Raw genomic sequence first — 24,258 nt, 5'->3', positions numbered from 1 at the left:
ACAGTGTACAGCAGACGCCCCTTCTTCAGTCGCATCCTTCTAGAAACATTCTTTCCACCGGGGACATCCACGAAGCCCTGCCCCAGCAGACACCCTCATTTCATCATCTTAGCCTCAACCGTCCCCGGAGGAGCCCCTACCCCAGCTTCCCGTCTCCTCACAGTAACATCTCCCAAGGATCCCTCGTCCTCTCGTCTTTCCCACTCGCAGGTCACCGCCTCCGCAGTGCCAAGCTTATTTAATGTGTTATTTAAGGAGACATCCAAAACATTAAGGGTGGGAAGGCACGTGGACAGGAGAGGTCTAAGACTTTTTTGCTAGCTTGGTTTGTTCTTAAAAATAGCAACTGACAGGGATAAAAGACTCAAATTGTTTTTAAAATGTCCACGAGTCACACTGTAAGAAATTAAAAAACGTTCTCTCAACTAAGGATCTTTATTAACTTCAGTCTTTTTTAGTAGAAAAAGTCAGTGCGTTATATTGCGTGTAATGAAAAATAAGTCTAAAAACTTGACTGGACTGATAGATCCAACTATGGGATATGACTTGCAGATCTTATAGATCTAAAATGTGAGTCCAGTTTCACTAGATCTCTCTCCGTCGTGAACATATTAAATGCGGAAATATCAACTCCGTTGTGTGTCAATACTTTAACCCAACCACCAGGGAGATACAGAGCTGAAGGGAAGAACAGCAGGCAGGAGACGAAGTGATGCTCAATAAACAGAAAAATGATTTAGTGAATAATCTCAGTTGTGCTTTAATGCTCAGTCAAGCTCTGTCAAACTTAATCTAACTAGAAACCGATTCAATATGGGTTTTTAACCATAACAAACTAATTTAAAATAGGTAAATAATCAACCATGGAGCCAGCTAAGAAATCTTACTGCATGATAATACCTTGTTTTTCTTGTTTTCTCGGTGCAAATCTGACGTGTTTTAAAATGTGATTTGATTCTGAGTTGCCGACTGGAGCGCTCGTCTCTGTGAGACACTAACAGGCTCAAATCTGTCAGAATCTGTTTCTTCAATGCAAACGTTGCGTCAGTAAATGATGATTGTGTGGTGTCAGCCCACTCCTGCTTCGATCCAGCTCTGAGTGAATGTGTTGGAATAAAAACTCTCTCTTTCAGCTCTCTGCTCATTATCTGAAGGCATTCAGCGCCGCTATCACTATATAAACATGAATAAGACCTGGACTGAAGCTCAGAGATACTGCAGAGAGAACTACACAGATCTGGCCACAGTCCACAACATCAATGACATGAACGAGCTGAAGAACACTGTGAATAACAATCAGAAGTATGTCTGGATTGGACTGAAGAGAACAGGTGAATGGAAGTGGTCTCTGGGTGGTCCTGTGAAATATCTGAACTGGGAAACTGAACCATCAGATAACACAAATAATTGTGCTGTTATGAGAAATGGAACATGGCGTCAGCAGGACTGTGATGTGGCGTCACAGTTCATCTGCTACAATGGTGAGTGACAGCAAACCTTCACTTCACAAAACACGATCATGAGACAACAATAATTAACATCCCAGTTAAGACCAGTGTTATTTTCGTAAACTAAAACTAAGAAAAAAACGATTGATAAAAAAATAATTTAGTAAACTGAAATAAAATAAAAATATGTAAATAAATAAACATACTAAAATGAAACAAAACTAACGACAGTTGCTTAAAAACGAACAAAAATAAAATAATAATTATCCAAAATAAATAATAGTGTTCCTAAATAATGAGGTCTTTTCCCATTGTGGCTAATTCTGGCTTGACCGTAGCAGCAGCTGTTCTGTACTATAGATAACGCGTTACGGTCATTTGCGTGAAGGAGAAACAGCAGGATGCCTGCCTAGTCGAAGATGACAGAGCAAAATTTTGGATAATTTCGGGTTTTCGACTGAAACTGGAAAAAGCAAATGTAGGCCTATTGTCTTGGTGCAAGTTAAGATTTGTGGGGTTAAAATAAGGGGAGAAAATCGAACAAACCTGAACGTACATTTGCAATCGAATCACCGCATGGAGTACAAAAACTTTATGATAAAAGATTCTGAACGGAGATGTAATAAAAACGATGATGCTAATGGCGTTGCTAGCAGCTCGCAGTCCCGGTGTGAGAAGCAGCTGACTCTGTCATCGTGTAAATTTGTTCATATTCACGCACGCACGCACGCACGCACGCACGCACGCACGCACGCACGCACGCACGCACGCACGCTGGATTATATCAAAGACTGTATTGTTGCACATTTGATGATTTTGAAAATATTTTCTTTTCTCTGTTTTTGTTAAGGTTATATTGACAAGATTAGATTGACAAGCTTACATTAAAGCTTTCATTTGGAAATTTGTCTCGTGTAACTTTGTTGCACTATAATTACTAAAACTGAAACTAAAATATATAAAAACTAAATAAAATATTGTTTACATAATAAAAACTAAATTAAAACTTAAAATTCAAGAAAAAAACTAAAACTAAACTGAAATTTGTGGCAAATTTGAAAACGATATTAAAACAAAACTAATTTTAAAACGCAGAACTAAAATAACCCTGGTTAAGACACACAACACATGTGGTCAGATGAACAGGTCAGAGCTGAACTCTACAGGATTGGACACCTCTGATTTAAGCAAATACTCAAAGACACTCAATGTAACACAGTATCATCACTAGATGTAATTCACTTCTCATCTCTGACTTCAGGTGTTTCAAAGGATTTCATCATCTGTGAATCACAGACTTTCCTTCTCAGCTGTGGTGAGTTCTCTGCGTTTCATGCGTTTACATGTCCGCTGCTTTAAAGGCCACAGAACACGATGAGAAAATAAAGATTTGTCAAACACATTTGTCTGTAATGTGACTTTTATCAACAGACCAGGGAACCATTAAAGTCCTTTCAGCCAGTTATGGGCGCACAGACCGACAGACCTGCTCTGCTGGAAGACCAGATTACCAGATATCAAATGTTCAGTGCACTCTGAGTACATCTCTAAGCGTGGTGGCCACTCGGTAAGAACAAAAAACATTATTAAAGAGCTATCAGATATTATCAGACAATATTTAATATATATTTTTAATATATTAATTTTTTTTGCATTTATGTCACAGGTGTGATGGAAAAACGAGTTGTTCTTTGAACTCTGCAGTTTTCACTGATCCTTGTGGTGGAACTTACAAATACCTGAATGTGTCTTATGAGTGTGTTGAAGCACCACCAAGTGAGTTTTACACCCAACTGACACCAAACCCTTACAAACACTATACAAGAGTAAAGCTGAAGTGTATTTAAGTGTGATTTATTTAGTAAGTGTATAATTAACAGTCTGCTATAGTGAACCTGTAGGTGTATTACTTTAATACCGCTGGGGACTACATTGGCACTCTTCTAAGTTTGTGAAAGTACACTTTTAAGTGTAGTCTAAGTTCAAGTCCTCGGGTCTCCCCGCACAGAATGATTTAGATGTCTCGCTACTGAACACATGAACGAGTCAAATCAGATTGAGTCAATGAGATGATGAAGTGAAGATTGAGTCATTCACCATCACTGAAGGAAACATGAAGAATAAGAACAAAGAGCCTCATCGTGTTTCGTGTTTCCTTCAGTGGACCTCTTGACTCTGCTTCTCTTATATTAATGTTTTTTTTGGTTTGCTATGATTGTTTGTTATGATGTTTTATTAACAAAGTTCGGGAGCATATAATGAAGCCCGGCTAATGCCCATCAGCAATCGCAGCTGATCCTCATCAATTATCATGACTTGACCCTATCAGACCCAGCGAACTATTCAATAAATAGGTAACCGTCTTACCTGCACTTTTTCAGTCTTCGACATCCTCCGCATTATTTAAGCTTTACCCAATAGCCGTAGCGGCTTACCTGTGGGGCAAAGAATGGTCCGCCTCCAGCATCATAATTCATTGCAACAACGAAGCAACGGTGCACTGCATTAATAAAGGTCGCTCTCATTCACCCGCCTTAATGCCTCTCCTCAGACGCCTCACATGGATATTGGCTTGCAATCAGTTCATTTTGACAGCCAAACACATACCCGGGTCAAAAAATCAGATAGCAGATGCCCTCTCTCGATTTTCCTTCCAAAAGTTTAGGCTGTTAGCACCGAAGGCAGACCCCATGGCAACGCTGGTCCCTCAATATTCGGAGCTGATCTTCGAGTAAATCACGCTCTTAAAACTCTGCTAAAGGCCTCTCTCATCCTCATCAACCAAAACATCAGCACCAATCTTTCACCAGCCCACTCGCTGACACAGCAGACACTTCCAAAGCTCATGCTCTGCCGCAGCAGACACTTTCCCAAGCCCACGCTCTGCGACAGCAGACACCAGCCCACACTCTGTCCCAAGCCCATGCCCTGTCCCAGCCCACGCTCTGCCGCTGCAGACACTCCCTGTCCCAAGCCCTGTCCAAAGCCCATGCCCGCACTCTGTCCCAAGCCTACGCCACATCCTACACCCACTCCCGTTCCCAAACCATTTGCCACAACGGCAGCCTCAAGCCCTGTGCCTTTTGGGGGGAATGCGTCACCCGGCTGCTGTCCGGCATCATGCGCCTTTTTGGGGGTACACAGGGTTCGGGCTGGTTCTGAGCCCGGCGCACTCCCCTCATCGAGGGGGAGTGATCCGGGTTCGACAGGAACCAGCGAGCTCGAGGTCTCTGAGATCTTGACATCAACAAGATGAATCTGTTCAGATGATTCCGAGTCAAGTTGAGTGAATGATTCTTTTTCAGTGTATCAATGTGTGGGCCAGATCTGGGCCGGGGACCCAGCCGCTACTGAGCCAGAAACTAACATGTTGTGGCTCACAAGTGAGCCAGAAGAACTTTGCTACTTGGGATGCTGTTTTCAGAACTGTTTGTACATGTTAAAGGACCTGTGACATCACTCCCCCACTTTCATATTTACAGCGACTATAGGGAGCCAATGTAACTTAATGAAGAGAGGAGTGACGTGTGCTCCCTTCGGTTCATTGAAGAGCACTCTTGCCACTGCATTCTGGATCATCTGTAGAGGTTTGGTTGTGCAAGCTGGCAGTCCAGTCAGTAGCGCATTGCAGTAGTCCAGCCTGAACAGAACAAGAGCCTGGACTAAGAATTGCATAGCATGCTCTGATAGGAAAGGTCTAATTTCCTAATATTGTAGATGATGAATCTACAGGACCAGGTGGTGCTGGCAACCTGATCTGTGAAGTTGACACTAGGACATGTGCCTAAAGCATATAAGGTGGCTGTTCTAAGTGTGGTGGTCACTCGTTAAGGCCCCTTGTCAAAAAAAACCCAACTCGACCCTAGAGAACTAAGGAACTACAGGCCTATATCGAATCTACCTTTCATATCTAAAGTTCTGGAAAAAGTAGTTTCAACTCAATTATGCTCCTTCCTCCAAAGGAATGACATCAATGAAGAATTCCAGTCTGGATTTAGAGCATGTCACAGTACAGAGACTGCTTTGATCAGAGTTACAAATGATCTGCTATTGGCGTCTGACCGAGGTTGTATCTCGTTATTGGTGCTGCTAGACCTTAGTGCTGCATTCGACACCATTGACCACAGCACACTCCTACATAGACTCGAAAATTATGTCGGCATTAAGGGAATAGCTTTGAAATGGTTTAAATCTTATTTATCCGACCGTTTTCAATTTGTAGCAATAAACAATGAGGTGTCACGCAAATCGCAAGTCCAGTACGGTGTACCACAGGGCTCAGTCTTAGGGCCTCTGCTCTTCGCATTATACATGCTACCTCTAGGAGATATAATAAAGCGACACGGAGTTAGCTTTCACTGTTATGCTGATGATACTCAACTTTATATTTCCTCGAAGCCTCATGAAACACAGCAGTTCCATCGAATAATGGAATGCATAGTCGATATAAAAAACTGGATGAGTAACAACTTTTTATTACTGAACTCGGACAAAACGGAAGTGTTACTTATTGGACCGAAAACTGCTATAAGTAACAACCAAGAATACTGTTTAACTATTGACGGATGTTCCATAAAACCCTCGTCGTCAGCAAAGAATCTTGGCGTTCTATTCGATAGTAATCTGTCATTTGAGAGCCACGTCGCCAACACCTGTAAAATTGCGTTTTTCCATCTTAAGAATATATCTAAACTACGTCATATGCTGTCAATCTCAGATGCAGAGAAGTTAATTCATGCATTCATGACATCAAGACTAGATTACTGTAATGCACTGTTAGGTGGTTGCCCTGCAGGCTTATTACAAAAACTCCAATTGGTCCAAAACGCGGCAGCTCGAGTTCTTACACGTACAAAAAAGTATGAACATATTAGCCCGGTTCTGTCAACCTTGCACTGGTTACCTATAAAGCATCGCGTTAACTTTAAAATCTTGCTTATTACCTATAAAGCCCTACATGGTTTAGCTCCTCAGTACTTGAGTGAACTTCCCATGTATTACAGTCCTTCACGTGCAGTACGCTTTTCAGGCGTCCGGTCAGTTGGGGTGGGAGCAAGTCAAGTCTCAAGTCAAATCAAGTCAGTGGTTTACCTCAGGGGTTCTCAATCCTGATCCTCAGGAACCCCCTGACAGAATGTTTTAGATGTGTCCCTATATAAAACACCTGATTCAACTCATCTGCTAGTTGCCCAGATAGCAATAGCAAGAGCCTTAGATAGCAATGATTCAAAACCATTGAGTCAATGTTCATAATGGTTGATTTGTCAATGCTAATAGAATTGAATCAATATCACTGTTGCACCTGAAATTAATGTTGAAAAAATGTTGAGATTTCAACAAACCATCATTATTGTGTTCAGTGTTTGCTTTAGTTGGGACCTTGACTCTTGAACTTTAAGGTTAAGTTTTCAATGTCTGTTATAACAGTGTGTTAAATACATCTGTTAAAACAGTGAAAAAAGAATCAACTGACAGTAGTTGTAGAAATTTCTCAGTATTTGTGTTGTTATCTTAACTTCGTGTGATGATTTCTTTAGTACAGTTTAAAAAAATAGTATTGCTAGCGTCCTATTAATATTTAAAATAAATTTCTTCAAAAAACTTAACCCACTGAATCAGTTCGACATGAAGAATCAGTGTATAAATCTCAACAATGGTGACAATCAACAAAATAAAACTTCATGCTGCAATGCATGCTGGGTAACATGATATTACAGAACTCATTCATGATTCCCAGCATGCATTGCAGTTGATCTGTTTATCTGAAAAGTACTTTTACATTTGTAAACCACAACATTTAATTCTGTCATAAAATGATTGACATCAACCTTATAAAATATTATTGCTTATCTTTATTACAAATCAACACCCACCACAGAAGTAAAATACTTTGACTTTAAAACATCTCCTTCTTTAGGAATGCAATAAGTGGAGGAACCAAGTCATTCCTTTCAAGTCACAAGCAAGTCTCAAGTCACATCCAAGTCCTCAAAGAGTTAAAGTGAATGAGATAATTAAGTGAGTAATGAAATGATGACTGAGCATTAGTGATGAACACCTGCTGTTATTGAGAATCACAGAGGATCAGATGTTGATGTTTTATTGGTTCAAATGACGTCACCATCATGGAGATCAGTGTTTGCTTTAGTTGGGCTCTTGACCCTTGACCCCTGTGTTAGATTTCTCTCTGTATCAATGCATGTGCTGTTGTAAAGCAGAGAGATCAGAGCTGTGCAGTGAGCGACTCTTCACTGTTTTCATATGATGAGATACTCATCATGTGCTGTGGGTGAAGGTTCCTCCATCAGGGAACCGAGGTTACATCTTTAACCAAGACGTTCCCTTTCTGTCGGTCTCTCGACATTGTGTCGAGACTAGACTGATAGAATGGGGTTACTCTCGAAAAACGCCATGGTGCTGCGCCGCATCAACATTTCCAGCGGAATGACACTGACCGGCCTGGGCGAGTCACAATTGAGCGTCCCCCCAAATCGTAACCATCCAGTGGTGTAGTAAGGCATCAATTCGTGTGATCGCAACAATGACTCTTACTACCGGCCGTACAGGCGGTGGCATCGCTACTCTAGAGGCGAGATGGCCACCCAACACCGTAAGGAGCACTGGGAAGCGCTACCNCGCCTCCAGCATCATAATTCATTGCGACAACGAAGCAACGGTGCACTGCATTAATAAAGGTCGCTCTCATTCACCCGCCTTAATGCCTCTCCTCAGACGCCTCACATGGATATTGGCTTGCAATCAGTTCATTTTGACAGCCAAACACATACCCGGGTCAAAAAATCAGATAGCAGATGCCCTCTCTCGATTTTCCTTCCAAAAGTTTAGGCTGTTAGCACCGAAGGCAGACCCCATGGCAACGCTGGTCCCTCAATATTCGGAGCTGATCTTCGAGTAAATCACGCTCTTAAAACTCTGCTAAAGGCCTCTCTCATCCTCATCAACCAAAACATCAGCACCAATCTTTCACCAGCCCACTCGCTGACACAGCAGACACTTCCAAAGCTCATGCTCTGCCGCAGCAGACACTTTCCCAAGCCCACGCTCTGCGACAGCAGACACCAGCCCACACTCTGTCCCAAGCCCATGCCCTGTCCCAGCCCACGCTCTGCCGCTGCAGACACTCCCTGTCCCAAGCCCTGTCCAAAGCCCATGCCCGCACTCTGTCCCAAGCCTACGCCACATCCTACACCCACTCCCGTTCCCAAACCATTTGCCACAACGGCAGCCTCAAGCCCTGTGCCTTTTGGGGGGAATGCGTCACCCGGCTGCTGTCCGGCATCATGCGCCTTTTTGGGGGTACACAGGGTTCGGGCTGGTTCTGAGCCCGGCGCACTCCCCTCATCGAGGGGGAGTGAAACGGGTTCGACAGGAACCAGCGAGCTCGAGGCCCGCCCCCCCGGACAGCACGCCAAACAAGCATACCCTCGCTACTCCTGCTACCATCAATATTATCTGCATAGGCAAACTAGTGAAATGATGTTTTATTAACAGAGTTCGGGAGGAGCCGGAGCATATAATCAAGCCCGGCTGATGCGCATCAGCATCCCTCCAGCACCCCGGCTCCTCTCCCCGAACTAACTTTTCTCACAGGACACCGGGGGGTACACAGGGTTCGGCGAGCTCAGCCCAGATGTGGTCCACACACCGCTGTTTGATTGTGAGTAGAGAAATGAATGTGGCCCTGATTTGGCCCAGAGACTATTGAATGAAGGACTGTGGCCCAGATGTGGCCCACTTTGTGAAAATTGAAGAATAAACTGAACCGTGAAAAAGATTCATTCACTCAACTTGACTCCTTTAAATCATCTGAAAAGAGTCATCTTGATGCTTTAACTGAGTGAAGTTACAGAGTAAATGAACACTGCTCAGTGTTCTACATCTACAACAGACTTAAGGCCAGCTTTAGATCAACATTAAATCTGTCAAGATCTCATCAGAGGAATATTAAACACAAACACCCTTAACATCACTCATTACACGGCTTATTTGAATGCTTGATTCTGATTGGCCAGTCGTGACCTTCCAAGGGTTGTTATTTTCAAATAACAACCGCTCAAAACTAATAACACCCTGTAACCTGGATGCTGCAAATCCTTTTGAGAGGGGCAGTTTAATATTACACAAAAATGAATTATAAATGTATTTTAATAACATATATGACATTATATTTACAAATGATTAATCCAATTTGCCTGTTCGTGACGTTTTAATGTCGTTTCTTACTTTAAAACCGAAACTAAACGTCTTTTCCTCGTGGAAAAATTCTGTAAAAATGAGCTAATCAAATATTTCAAATTCACATTTCATGTCCAATTTTTTTCTCATGTGGCAAGTAGCCGTGTAATAAGCGAGATAATGTACAAGCAGCCGGCTGTTATTGCCAAATAAGCCCCTTCAGTGTGATACAAGACACAGTGATCACAGTGTCGGGACTTATTTCTGTGATAACAACCGACTGCCTGTACATTATCCCTTATTTATTATACACAACACTTTTACTTTATTTCACACGTGTACAAAATATTTTGTTGAGAAATAACATGTTTATATTTCATTCAAAATAATTTGCATGAAGTCACCATTATGGTGATCATTGTGTCATTTAACTAAGCACTTTACTCTTCATTTTTGATAGTCGTCTTTCCTGACCATTACAATAGTGTTAAAACACGTGTTACTTTGGTCAAGAAAATAAAAGATGACCAAATGCAAAGATCATCACAGAACAAACTGTATTCATACCTAACATCTAAGACATAACTCACATATCATATGAGTTCTTATCTTTAGTCTCTCAAAGTTCATGAATGCAGCTCTGAGCTTCAGTTTTACAAAGAGAAACATTTCAAACATGCAAAAAATTCAAACCAATATCCTGCTATACACAGAGACATCAACAATCAGACTATTAATCTGAAGAATGGTAAGAAAAATAACATCATGCTGCAGTGCATGCTGGGTAACCTCATAGCACACAACTCATCCATGACTCCCAGCATGCACTGCAGCATGAATACGTTTTGCACCAGAACTTTACTATTGTCACCATAGTTGAGGTTTGTATGAGTGCTGATGTCTCTCTTCCTTGAGAAATGAAACTGAGTGTTAATACAGTGCATGATGTCGTATCAACTACATTTGTTTCACACACACACAAGCTTTCACAAGCCATTTTCACTTTAACACCACAGCTTCACAACATGACATCATCATATCAGGTGAAACTGTAAAACAATCACCATTATGGTGACGTTAAACCAACATGTTTTTAATCAAATATAAACATAGATAAAAACCCTGCTCATTAACACTAAGATCTTTTATACACATATGAGATAAAGTGAAAGTGTGTCTGTAATAAGTGAAGATGTTAATAGTGGTTGTGTTTCATTCTCCTCTAGTGAGATCTTGACATCAACAAGATGAATCTGTTCAGATGACTCCGAGTCAAGTTGAGTGAATGATTCTTTTTCAGTGTATCAGTGTGTGGGCCAGATCTGGGCCGGGGACACAGCCGCTACTGAGCCAGAAACTAACATGTTGTGGCCCACAAGTGAGCCAGAAGAACTTTGCTACTTGGGATGCTGTTTTCAGAACTGTTTGTACATGTTNCTTACACGTACAAAAAAGTATGAACATATTAGCCCGGTTCTGTCAACCTTGCACTGGTTACCTATAAAGCATCGCGTTAACTTTAAAATCTTGCTTATTACCTATAAAGCCCTACATGGTTTAGCTCCTCAGTACTTGAGTGAACTTCCCATGTATTACAGTCCTTCACGTGCAGTACGCTTTTCAGGCGTCCGGTCAGTTGGGGTGGGAGCAAGTCAAGTCTCAAGTCAAATCAAGTCAGTGGTTTACCTCAGGGGTTCTCAATCCTGATCCTCAGGAACCCCCTGACAGAATGTTTTAGATGTGTCCCTATATAAAACACCTGATTCAACTCATCTGCTAGTTGCCCAGATAGCAATAGCAAGAGCCTTAGATAGCAATGATTCAAAACCATTGAGTCAATGTTCATAATGGTTGATTTGTCAATGCTAATAGAATTGAATCAATATCACTGTTGCACCTGAAATTAATGTTGAAAAAATGTTGAGATTTCAACAAACCATCATTATTGTGTTCAGTGTTTGCTTTAGTTGGGACCTTGACTCTTGAACTTTAAGGTTAAGTTTTCAATGTCTGTTATAACAGTGTGTTAAATACATCTGTTAAAACAGTGAAAAAAGAATCAACTGACAGTAGTTGTAGAAATTTCTCAGTATTTGTGTTGTTATCTTAACTTCGTGTGATGATTTCTTTAGTACAGTTTAAAAAAATAGTATTGCTAGCGTCCTATTAATATTTAAAATAAATTTCTTCAAAAAACTTAACCCACTGAATCAGTTCGACATGAAGAATCAGTGTATAAATCTCAACAATGGTGACAATCAACAAAATAAAACTTCATGCTGCAATGCATGCTGGGTAACATGATATTACAGAACTCATTCATGATTCCCAGCATGCATTGCAGTTGATCTGTTTATCTGAAAAGTACTTTTACATTTGTAAACCACAACATTTAATTCTGTCATAAAATGATTGACATCAACCTTATAAAATATTATTGCTTATCTTTATTACAAATCAACACCCACCACAGAAGTAAAATACTTTGACTTTAAAACATCTCCTTCTTTAGGAATGCAATAAGTGGAGGAACCAAGTCATTCCTTTCAAGTCACAAGCAAGTCTCAAGTCACATCCAAGTCCTCAAAGAGTTAAAGTGAATGAGATAATTAAGTGAGTAATGAAATGATGACTGAGCATTAGTGATGAACACCTGCTGTTATTGAGAATCACAGAGGATCAGATGTTGATGTTTTATTGGTTCAAATGACGTCACCATCATGGAGATCAGTGTTTGCTTTAGTTGGGCTCTTGACCCTTGACCCCTGTGTTAGATTTCTCTCTGTATCAATGCATGTGCTGTTGTAAAGCAGAGAGATCAGAGCTGTGCAGTGAGCGACTCTTCACTGTTTTCATATGATGAGATACTCATCATGTGCTGTGGGTGAAGGTTCCTCCATCAGGGAACCGAGGTTACATCTATAACCAAGACGTTCCCTTTCTGTCGGTCTCTCGACAATGTGTCGAGACTAGACTGATAGAATGGGGTTACTCTCGAAAAACGCCATGGTGCTGCGCCGCATCAACATTTCCAGCGGAATGACACTGACCGGCCTGGGCGAGTCACAATTGAGCGTCCCCCCAAATCGTAACCATCCAGTGGTGTAGTAAGGCATCAATTCGTGTGATCGCAACAATGACTCTTACTACCGGCCGTACAGGCGGTGGCATCGCTACTCTAGAGGCGAGATGGCCACCCAACACCGTAAGGAGCACTGGGAAGCGCTACCCCCTCGCGTGAGGGAGGACGCTACGGAGACCACATCTGCCAAAGGGAGATAATATGTTGAATACCTACAAGTTCTCACCTCATGGGAGTACTAGTGCAGGACCCCACCCGGGGGTGCACAGAGCGTTGGAGTCCACCGAGGGGAGGTCACAGGTTCGCCGAAAGGGGAACCAACAGTGAGAAAGCTATTGGGAGTCACTACGTGAGGAGCATTAGCTCAGATACAAGGGTTCGCCTCGTGAGGAAAACTCACGTATACTGGGCTTTGAATACCAGCCGCTCCACCAGGCTCGTAAACCTGAAGTGCTTAGTGATGGATTGAATGCCTATACTTCATCCAGTGGATGAAACAGGGAGGCTGGAGTAGCGCGCTTACTTGCCTGAAGAGGGGAGAAGGTGCTTCGCAGGCATATGCCCAACCGACCGTCGGTCTTACTCAAGACCCGGTCCAACATCGTTTCTACACCCGTGCGAACCAACCCGCAGCTCTGCAGATGTCTGCTAGAGAGGCGCCCTGATCCAGTTCCCACGAGGAGGCTCCACCCAGGTGGAGTGAGCCGTCACTGCCAGTGGGCAGGGGCCTGAGATAGGTTAACCAAGTGATGGCATCCACGATCCAGTGCGCCAGTCTCTGTTTGTAGACAGCCTCCCTGCTGTCCCCCAAAACAGACAAAGAGCTGTTCAGAGTGTCGGGAGCTCTGCGTTCGGTCCAAGTAGAGGCGCAGAGCGCGTACTGGACACGACGCGGTGGGGGTTGGGTCTTCCTCCCTTCCTGCAAGTTCCCCACCTGGTCCCTGAAGGGAGTGGTGGGGACTTTGGGCATGTGGCCCGGCTGGGGTCTATCCCACGTGGGGGTACCCGCAACTCTACGCACTCGCTGAACACAGAGAGTGCGTGCTGATCCCCTACCCTCCTGATGGAGTCGATCGCCATCAGGAGAACCGTCTTCATCATGAGAGAGAAAGATAGGGTTCTCCAGGGGCTCGATCGGGACCTTACGCAGGCCCACCAGGACCATGTTAAGGTCCCAGGAGGGCACGGAGCGTGGACGGGGGGATTCTCCTCTTCCCTGGCTCTGCAAAGGTACTGTGCGGAGAGGCTCACTGGGGGGAACGCGTATTTCCATATAGCGTATTGTCCCGTGGCCAGCTGTGCGCAAAGGTATCCGGCCGAGGAGGGCTTTGATCAGGGCGTACCCAAACGGGCAATGGGAGGTGTGCAGGGAGGCGAACAGGACCACTTGTGCCTGCCCGAACTGCTCCCAATGAGCTGGACACCGGAGCGTGGCCTGTCGAGAGAGCACGTCGGCTGTCTGATGGAGGTCGTCCGGGATATGAATGACCTGCAGGGACACAACCCACTGCTGAGAGTTGCGACATCTGCCGTGATCGTATGCCACCTGACGATTGACATACGCTACGACAGCCATGCTGTCTACAGAACGTGCTTGCCCCCAATGAGAGGCAGGGACCTCTTCATCGCAAGGCAAGCATCCAGCAACTCGCAGCATCGACTGGGAACGCTCTCGTGAGGGTTGCTGCATGGTAACAGAGTCTAGTTCCATACCGGGATAAGAGGTGCTCTTGTCCTGGTTGACCCGTAGGCCCAATCGGTCGAGGTGCCGGAGCACAGGCTGCTGCATGCTGTGGCCACCCAGGGAGAAGGAAGCTCTCCTGGAGACCAAGTGGGTGACAGGCCCTGAGAAGGGCCCGGCTTGAGGTGGGACGTGGCAAGGGCCATCCCAGTGCGGCTCGACAGCGATGGCATGGCCGGAGCTGCGCCCGATGTCCTGGGTCTCCCCAGGTGGTTCCTGTCAGGGCCGCTTCCTGGAGAACTGCTGGCAGGGAGTTGATGCCCTCCATGAGATCTCCGTCCTCTGGGGGCACCGGAGCCGGGTGCGGAGGTATGGAGGGGCGGGGCTGCTGGCATGCAGATGCCATCCGGGACCTCGACGCCCTGTCGGGGGCCGGGTTGCGGCGGGGAGGATGCTCTCAGTCTGCCTCTTCACTGTCGATAACTGTTGGAAGTCTTCCGCGGTGTCACCAAGCAGGCCCTGCTTCGCAATGGTCGCATCAAGAAAGTGGACTTTCTCGACGTCTCACATCTGCAAAAGGTTGAGCCTAAGGTGTCTCTCTTGGACCACAAAAGTGAACATCATCCGACCCAGCGTGCGCGCCATTACCTTGGTCGCCCGAAGAGCGCGGTCAGTGGCGGGGCGTTGTTCCTGCATAACCACTGGGTTGCGACTTTCCCACATCTAACTGATTCAACGCCTTAGCCTGGTGGACCTGCAGGGTGGCCATGGCATGAAGCGTGGAGGCAGCTTGATCTGCGGCAGTGTAAGCCCTCGGCATCAGCGATGACAAGAACTTACAAGCTTTGGAAGGGAGCCTTGATCGGTTTCACCAGGTGGCGGATGTCTGTAGGTATAACTTTACCTGGGGTACCGACGTAGGCCTTAGCTGCTCCAGAGTCGAGGGAAGTAAGGGCGACCAAGCTCGTCTGCCGTGAATGCGCCGAAAGGGGGCGTCCCAGGCTTTCGTGAGCTCACATGCACTTCCGGGAAACTGGTGCCTGGGTGGGTCACGGTTCCCCCGTGTTCCGTATCCAGGCACCAAGAGTCCAGCCGTGAGCTGCAGGGAAGGCAGTGCGGTGCACTGGAGCCCGATGCTCACGGCGGCAGGGGCAAGCATGGCTGATATCTCCGCGTCGGCCTCGTCCTGGGCTCGACCGGCCGAGCTGCAGGGAGTCCTTAGCGTCTGATGTCAGAAAGTCGCCGTACGATGTTGCAACCGAAATCTCATCCTCTGCACGCTGTGGCGGGGTTCCGTTATGGGACAGTCTGACGACACCCATAGGAGACAGGTTTGGTGAGCGTGACGGGGCCTGGACATTCCGCGGCAATAGCTGTGACGTATTACGTCCACGAGAACCGCATATCACCACTACTGCTCACTGCCGCAGATGGCTTAGCAGCAGCTGTCGAGCAGGAAGTAGACGATGTTTGGCTGTGTTCACACGAACACAACCAGCAATGACCGCAATACCGTGATCGACATGTGCTCGCAATGCGACCATGTCGTATCTACGATGCTACCTCAGCATGCTGGGGACCCAGACATGTGACGCAGGTATCGTGCCTGTCTGGCTCGAGGATGGGGCGGTCGCACCCAAGACTACAGCGGTGAGACATGCCTGGCGACATGTGCACGATGTAGGAGAATTTGCTCTTTTAGAAATATGCTCTTTGAAGATACCTCTGACCAGCTACCGAAACGCCCAGGGGAAGTCGCGCTTCAGTTAAATCTTCAGCTGCAACAAAATGTTTCTCCCACTTTTTGCTTGGCACCTGAACAAGTTAATAATTTATCAAGACTTTTAGAAGAAATACGTTTCTGTAGATTGACATATGAACTGTAAGTGTTGTAATGAATAAAACATCATGAGACTTGAATCTTTATTTTCTTCAACAGACAGCAGTAAAGCATACATCATTGATACTTCTAGTAAAACATGGAGAGACGCTCAGAGATTCTGCAGACAGCATCATACTGATCTGATCAAGGTGAGGAACCAGACTGACAATCAACTGATCCACAACATCATTAATGACCCTCAGAGATCTGTCTGGATTGGTCTGTTCAGAGACTCGTGGGAGTGGTCAGATCACACTGACTCCACCTTCAGATACTGGAAGTCTGGTCAACCTGATAATTATGGTGGTTATGAAGATTGTACAGCGGTCGATATGAATAATGAGGGGAAATGGCACGACGTATCTTGCAGTGACTCTAACACTTTTGTGTGTCATGAAGGTGAGTTAATAAAAGTCAATGTGTGTGTTTGACGACAGAAGTTTCTTCATGATGAAACTGATCTCAGTTCAGTCACAGTGTTTGTGTTGATTGTGTGTTCAGATGAGCTGATATTGATCCAGGAGAATCTGAGCTGGACTGAAGCTGTGACATACTGCAGAGAGAATCATGTGGATCTGGTCTCAGTGGATTCACAGGAGATTCAGCTCATGGTGACTGAAGTTCTTCATCATGCCTGGACTGCTGAGGTGTGGCTGGGGTTACATCACTCCTGCTCTGTGGGCATCTGGTTCTGGGTGAATGGAGAGGTCGTGTGTTATCAGAATTGGGCTCCGGGGAATGAAGCAGCAGTGGACAACTCTGAGAGTGAAGTGAGATCTGGAGCGGTTCAGTCTGGAGGAGATCATCTCTGGATCAGCCTTCCTGGATCTCACAAACTCAACTTCATCTGCAGAAGAAAGGAGAAATAAAGAGACTTTTTTGGTTCCTTTGTTAACTTTCTGATTTTGTTATTTAGCAATAGGGAGCATTTAAATGTCAGGGATCAGGAACTATTTTTTAGAGGAAGGAAGGCTTAAAGTTATTTTATTTTAAGAAATTTGCATTTATTACACATCGTTTTGCTTTAATACTTGTATTGCAGTAATCGTCTTTTAAAAGCAATAAGGTACTTGAGGCTAGTGCTTTATCGTTAATAAATCATGACTGAAAGGGTTGTTCTGCTTCACATAGCAACTTAAATGATTCCTTAAGATTCTTCTGTACTTGAGGTGAAATCTGGTGAAGGTTGACTTTCATTCTGTGTGTGTTGGATTCATGTAATAGTGATGGATCAGTTAAAATAAACTCTAATATACAGACAGTATTTTCTCTCCTGACTTTTCACTCCATATTCAATCGTCACAGTTATTAAAAATGTTTAGATTTATGATATGAAAGTGGCAGCCTATTGATGCTGACTAAATGTGGCACTTTAAGCTGAAATTAACTTAAACAATGACATTTTATTCACATTATGAATGCACAAATGAAAACATTCTGCTTCCACCAACCAGCACAGTCATGTGGGGCCCAGCTGGGTTTGATGTGGGCTGTCTTCTGGGTCCACGTAGGCCCCACATGGGTCAGCCCACATAAAATGAACACTGCTTAGTGTGCATACTAAAGGCTGCTAAATGTAACACTGAATGTTGGAGTGAATAGATAATGAAGTGATAACAAACAGAACCACTGATGGACAGAGAAGCAACAAAAACAGAAATACAGTATATAAAACTAGTGCTGTCAAAATTACCGCATTAGTGACGCGTTAACGCAAATTCATTTTAACGGCACTGTTATTTTTAACGCGCGATTAAGGCAGCGCGCATTTTCTGTTTGACCCTTGGACTTGCCCATATGGGAAATGGACATGCAGCAGCAAACAGAAATGGAGAAGGAGAAAGGTCATCTGAATGGAAAATTCATATATAAAACGATGTCTGATGGTTCTGTCGACAAGACAAAAGTGATCTGCATTTATTGTCAAAATGAATTAAGTTATCACCGCAGCACGTCGAGTTTAAAATATCACTTGATGGCGAAGCATACAACTGACACAGAGAGCTCTCCTCCTCCTCGCCAAAGTCAAACAACACTCGATTGTTTTCAGAGGAGACGGATGGACAACTTCACAAGCAACAGACTCACCACATCGATAGCTAAATGGGTGGCTACAGCATGTAGGCCAGTTAATGTAGTGGAGGACGAGGGTCTACTTGAAATTATTCACATCGCATCTAAAGATTACACATATGAACTACCTTGGAGAGCCACTGTTACAAGCAAGATTCACGACTCCTACAAAGAGGAGAAAGCTAAAGTCGAAGAGGCGTTGAGAATAGTATCACGCCCACGACCCGTTGGCTGAACGTCAGATACATTTGGCACACTTTTTTGGAAACACTTCAACGAGTTCGAAGTAGTTGTCTGAATGGTTAAATTCCACAGGATTTCCGGGAGACGTGTGTGTCACGTTCTTTAACAGTCCGCCGGGAAACAAAACAAAGCGGTCCGATCGAATTAGAAAGCTTCCGTGTTACATCAGTGACAATGAGCGTTCATCAAGACCGACTAAACGCTGCTTTTTTAAAAGTATGCGAGGTGCATAGTATAGATTCTTTAAAAGACGTCAAGAGTTTTGTTTGAGGTACTTAGTGGAGTCTAAAAGAGATGTTTTAACATGTTTGCCGACTGGATATGGCAAAAGTCTTATCTTTCAAGCCTGGCCCACCGTCTCCCAGAATTTGGAGGGGTACCATAGAGATACAATTTTGCTTGTTGTTTGCCCTCTCACATCTATTATGGAAGATCAAGTAAAATACCTCGACGTGAAGGGGATATCCGCCGCATATGCAGGCCAAGATGAAAGAACAGACGCTGACATAGCAGTAGGAAGGTTTAGTCTTGTGTTTGGTTCTCCAGAACTGCTTGTTGGAGTTAAAAAGTGGAGAGATATGCTCCAAACAAATGTTTACCGGGAACATCTTATTGGCATGGCTGTCGACGAAGTGCACACCGTCGTACAATGGTAAGTAATGCTATTGTTCTCTGCCAAGTAGGTTTTGTGTATTTTCTGTTTTAATGCATAAAACTTACTAAACAGCTGTTTTATGCTTACATTAGTTTGCTTTAGTTACGTATATTTACATGTGTGTTTAAGCCGGTGCTCTAGGAGACTGAAGCCTCATTGTAAAAGTAAATTTGGAGACGATCGTGAATGAATGATTTACTAGTTGCACATCGGTCTGTGATTGTGGGGACATTTCCACACAACTAAACATGACGCAGCACAAAACAATACTGGATTGGTAGCTTCACCTGTCAGTCATATTGTCTTTTGGGGCGGGCCTTGACCAATAAAAGCGGCCAAAGTTACCAGACCTTCAGCATGAAGGCTACGTTAAGACAGACAAACACGGTTGCGCTCACCGGAGATTACTGGACTTCCCTCAGTAACCATAGCTACCTGGGGGTCACGGCCAAGGCCGGACATACCATTGGCCTTCACTGTGCACTCGTTCATTTGATTTGTTTAGTTATATGCCAGAAGCGCAGCGCAGAAGTGGAGTTTCTTAACTATATACTGTGTGTATATATATACGTATATATGTATATAAATACAGTAGGCCAAGGGGGTTGCCTGCCGCCGCTCACAGATTCGGATTGTTTTTTTTTGTTTGTTTTGTTTAACAGATAAAATAATTGTAATTTCATATTAAAATTAACCAATGAATCATTTAAAATCATTTAAATGAATTAAATGTGAAAAATTGGATGTAAGTCCAAATAAAGTCTAGAAGAAGAAAGAGGAGAGCCTGGAAGCATGGCCTAGTGGCCTGAACTCCAAAGCTCAAGTAAAAAGGAAGAGAATGAAGTAAGGGCAGAACTCAAGAGCAGAGCTCAAGGAGAACAGGCCAGAGGAGAAGAGCCGGAGCTCACAGAGACAGCAGCTTCCAGTGAGAAGAAGTAGAGACAGAGCATATCTTATCCCTTTTAAAAGATTCAATTTAAATCGAATATGGCCCAAAACACACAATATTTTGTAATTGTTTTGCTGTGGAGTCCTTCAGGTCACTGGGTTCCACCATCTCGCTTGAACAGATTTTGCCAAGTAAGAGATGTTGTTATGGCAACATTGTTGACAACATTTTTGTAGAAAAAGTCTACACCCACTCCAAACTCTATAACCATAACCATATCCCTTAAACCAGAGGGAAATGATAGATGAATAATAAGGGTGCAGAGGCCAAAGCCTTGGTTAGCTTAATCTTAACATGAAGTGTAACTAATCCCTCAAATCTCATTGGTTGATTGAAATGTTGTCCCAGGGTCAACATCTCGCACTTGGTGAAATCAGGAAAGCCCCACCATCTCACAGGACCTAAAGTTAGAGACTTGCGAGGGGTTGTTCTGTGCACTTCAGTAACGGTCTGGTTTGTCTCAGCTGCTCCCCTGCCCGTCCTTGTAGTCCTTGAAAATGGCAGGAAAAGCCATCACAGAGTTCATACCCTGGCCACAATCCTTTTGAACGGTTGTCCTCTAGCCAATGCTTCACATGAAGTACAAGAACATTTAAGCTCAAAAGTATATTTTCCCCCACAGATAATGTCATAATTACTGTTATAATGACATAAACATGTGTTATGGATGTGACAAAAAGGACACGGTTTTTGGGAGACGACAAATTTTGTACGATTTGTGAATTAAAATGCACAAACCTGAAGCAAATATAACCAACAAATGAAGCATGACAAAAAGACAACAAAGCCCCGGGATCAGACCGGGAAAAAAATCGATCGAAAAATTTACTTCTTACTTACTGTCTCTGCTAAAACAATCAATCTCAATTGCGAGAACATTAGAAAGCAAATAAGATTATTAAATATCTATATCTAATAGCTTGTTGTGGTGAGGACTTTCACTGGCCATCAAGCACAAATAGATAAGTGGAACTTTCGCATGTTACATGCATTGTGATAGCAAAGAGTCTAGAAATGGAAGGCAACCCCCCAGGCCTACAGTAATGGTTTAACCCTACCGCTCAGCAGCCAATAGGAACTCATCACGCTTACACGTTCAAACTGGTAGAATAAAAATGTTTTCATTAGTTTTCTTGAATATTAATCTGAACGAAAATAACCAGTATAAATAAAATTAGTTTCACACTTAAGAAGAATAATCTAATGTTTGCTCGGGTTTTCTATACGTTCTGCAAAAGGTTTGTCTCTAATTTAAATTACAGAGGGATCAATAAATTCCTTCTCTAACGAAATTCAGAATTACAACATTTCTAATGTGTTAATATGAAAATATAATCCCCACATATTACCCGCACAAAAAAAGAAGAAAAAAAGCAAATTGAGCGATGGTTAAATGGTGCACACCCAACACAGGGTTTTATAGCTATATGTATATTTTCTTGTCTCTGCCAAAATACAAATAGTCAAATTCATTTGTAGGCCTACGTTAAAATCAGAAAGTGTCGTGTTCCTGGTCTGATCCCCGGGCTTTGCTGTCTTTTTGTCAGTGTGCGTATGTTGTTGTGTCGAGCACACGGCTTTTAGATTTGACAGCTCGCTATGTGCTCCATTTGTTGTCTATAATTGCTTCAGGTTTGTGCATTTTAATTCACAGAAATCCTACAAAATTTGTCGTCTCCCGAAAACCGTGTCCTTTTTTGTCACATCCATAACACATTTAAAAACTTGTGCATAGAATGATATTTTTCTGATGTTTAAACTCTAACAAGTGTTTACCGAAATAGGGTTCAGTAAAATGGTAACAAATACATTCTCTGAGCATTTTAATGTCACATCCATCAAGGAGTGAGATATGCTGACATATAGGCTACAAGAGATAAAGAGAACTTTATGGACATTATCTGTGGGAAAAATATATACAGGTGCATCTCAATAAATTAGAATGTTGTGGAAAAGTTGGTGTTGTGGAAAAGTCTTTGGTTCTTTTAATTGTGATGATTTTGGCTCACTTTTAACAAAAACCCACCAATTCACTATCTCAACAAATTAGAATATTACATAAGATCAATAAAAAAAGGATATTTTAAACAGAAATGTCAGGCTTCTGAAAAGTATTTTCATTTCTATGCACTCAATACTTGGTTGGGCCTCCTTTTGTATGAATTACTGCATCAATGCGGCGTGGCATGGAGGCAATCAGCCTGTGGCACTGCTCAGGTGTAATGGAAGCCCAGGTTGCTTTGATTGCGGCCTTCAGGTCATCTGCATTGGGTCAGGTGTCTCTCATCTTCCTCTTGACAATACCCATAGATTCTCTATTGGGTTCAGGTCAGGCGGGTTTACTGGCCAATCAAGCACAGTACCACCATGGTCATTGAACCAGCTTTTGGTATCTTTGGCAGTGTGGGCAGGTGCCAAGTCCTGCTGGAAAATGAAATCAGCATCTCCATAAAGCTTGTCAGCAGAAGGAAGCATGAAGTGATCTAAAATGTCCTGGTAGATGGCTGAGTTGACTGTGGACTTCAGAAATGCTGATTTCATTTTCCAGCAGGACTTGGCATCTGCCCACACTGCCAAAGGTATTAAAAGCTGGTTCAATGACCATGGTGTTACTGTGCTTGATTGGCCAGTAAACCCGCCTGACATGAACCCCATAGAGAATCTATGATGAAATACACCAGACCCAACAATGCAGATGACCTGAAGGCCGCTATCACAGCCACCTGGGCTTCCATTACACCTGAGCAGTGCCACAGGCTGATTGCCTCCATGCCACGCCACATCGATGCAGTAATTCATGCAAAAGGAGGCCCAACCGAGTATTGAGTACATATACAGTAAATTAACATACTTTCCAGAAGGCCAACAATTCACTAAAAATGTTTTTTTTATTGGTCTTATGAAGTATTCCAATTTGTTGAGATAGTGAATTGGTGGGTTTTTGTTAAATGTGAGCCAAAATCATCACAATTAAAAGAACCAAAGACTTAAACTACTTCAGTCTGTGTGCATTGAATTAATTTAATACACGAGTTTCACAATTTGAGTTGAATTATTGAAATAAATGAACTTTTCCATGACATTCTAATTTATTGAGATGCACCTGTATATACTTTTGAGCCTAAATGTTCTTGTACTCATTTGAAGCATTGGCTAGAAGGCAAAGTTCAAAAGGATTGTGGCCAGGGTATGAACTCTGTGATGGCTTTTCCTGCCATTTTCAAGGACGGGCAGGGGAGCAGCTGAGACAAACCAGACCGTTACTGAAGTGCACAGAACAACCCCTTGCAAGTCTCTAATTTAGGTCCTGTGAGATGGTGGGGCTTTCCTGATTTCACAAAGTGAGAGATGTTGACCCTGGGACAACATTTCAATCAACCAATCAGATTTGAGGGATTAGTTACACTTCATGTTAAGATTAAGCTAACCAAGGCTTTGTGCCTCTGCACCCTTATTATTCATCTATCATTTCCTCTGGTTTAAGGGATATGGTTATGGTTATAGAGTTTGGAGTGGGTGTAGACTTTTTTTTACAAAATGTTGTCAACAATGTTGCCATAACAACATCTCTTACTTGGCAAAATCTGTTCAAGCGAGATGGTGGACCCAGTGACCTGAAGGACCCACAGCAAAACAATTACAAAGTATTGTGTGTTTTGGGCCATATTCGATTTAAATTGAATCTTTTAAAAAGGATAAGATATGCTCTGTCTCTACTTCTTCTCACTGGAAGCTGCTATCTCTGTGAGCTCTTGCTCTTCTCCTCTGGGCTGTTTTCCTTAGCTCTGCTCTTGAGTTCTGCCCTCACTTCATTCTCTTCCTTTTTACTTGAGCTTTGGGGTTCAGGCCACTAGGCCATGCTTCCAGGCTCTCCTCTTTCTTCTTCTAGACTTTATTTGGACTTACATCCATTTTTTCACATTTAATTATTTAAATGATTTTAAATGATTCATTGGTTATTTTAATATGAAATCACAATTATTTTATCTGTTAAACAAAAAAAAAAAAAAAAACCCAATCCGAATCTGTGAGCGGCGGCAGGCAACCCC

The 24,258-nt window shown here is 43.3% G+C and overlaps 1 protein-coding gene across 3 annotated transcripts in view; it reads left to right on the top strand.

Annotated features, from left to right (window-relative positions):
- The window catches only part of LOC130556366 (C-type mannose receptor 2-like), a 29,123-nt gene extending 7,853 nt beyond the window's left edge, over positions 1 to 21,270 (top strand). The window contains exons 3-8 of one of the 3 annotated variants that reach the window (XM_057337297.1): positions 1,134 to 1,481; positions 2,710 to 2,763; positions 2,880 to 3,015; positions 3,115 to 3,224; positions 16,347 to 16,688; positions 16,791 to 21,270. In XM_057337297.1, the coding sequence (XP_057193280.1) occupies positions 1,134 to 1,481; positions 2,710 to 2,763; positions 2,880 to 3,015; positions 3,115 to 3,224; positions 16,347 to 16,688; positions 16,791 to 17,158 (1,358 nt within the window). In that variant the 3' untranslated portion in view covers positions 17,159 to 21,270. Of the gene's footprint in view, positions 1 to 1,133; positions 1,482 to 2,709; positions 2,764 to 2,879; positions 3,016 to 3,114; positions 3,225 to 16,346; positions 16,689 to 16,766 lie in introns of all 3 variants that reach the window. The other 2 variants (XM_057337296.1, XM_057337298.1) reach the window with 2 other exon arrangements.
- The last annotated feature ends 2,988 nt before the right edge of the window (positions 21,271 to 24,258 follow it).

Source organism: Triplophysa rosa, linkage group LG7, assembly GCF_024868665.1.
Source record: "Triplophysa rosa linkage group LG7, Trosa_1v2, whole genome shotgun sequence".
In the NCBI taxonomy this organism is placed as follows: Eukaryota; Metazoa; Chordata; class Actinopteri; order Cypriniformes; family Nemacheilidae; genus Triplophysa; species Triplophysa rosa.
The sequence above is the reverse complement of the archived record's forward strand: the minus strand, read 5'-3'. Positions and strand labels throughout refer to the sequence as shown.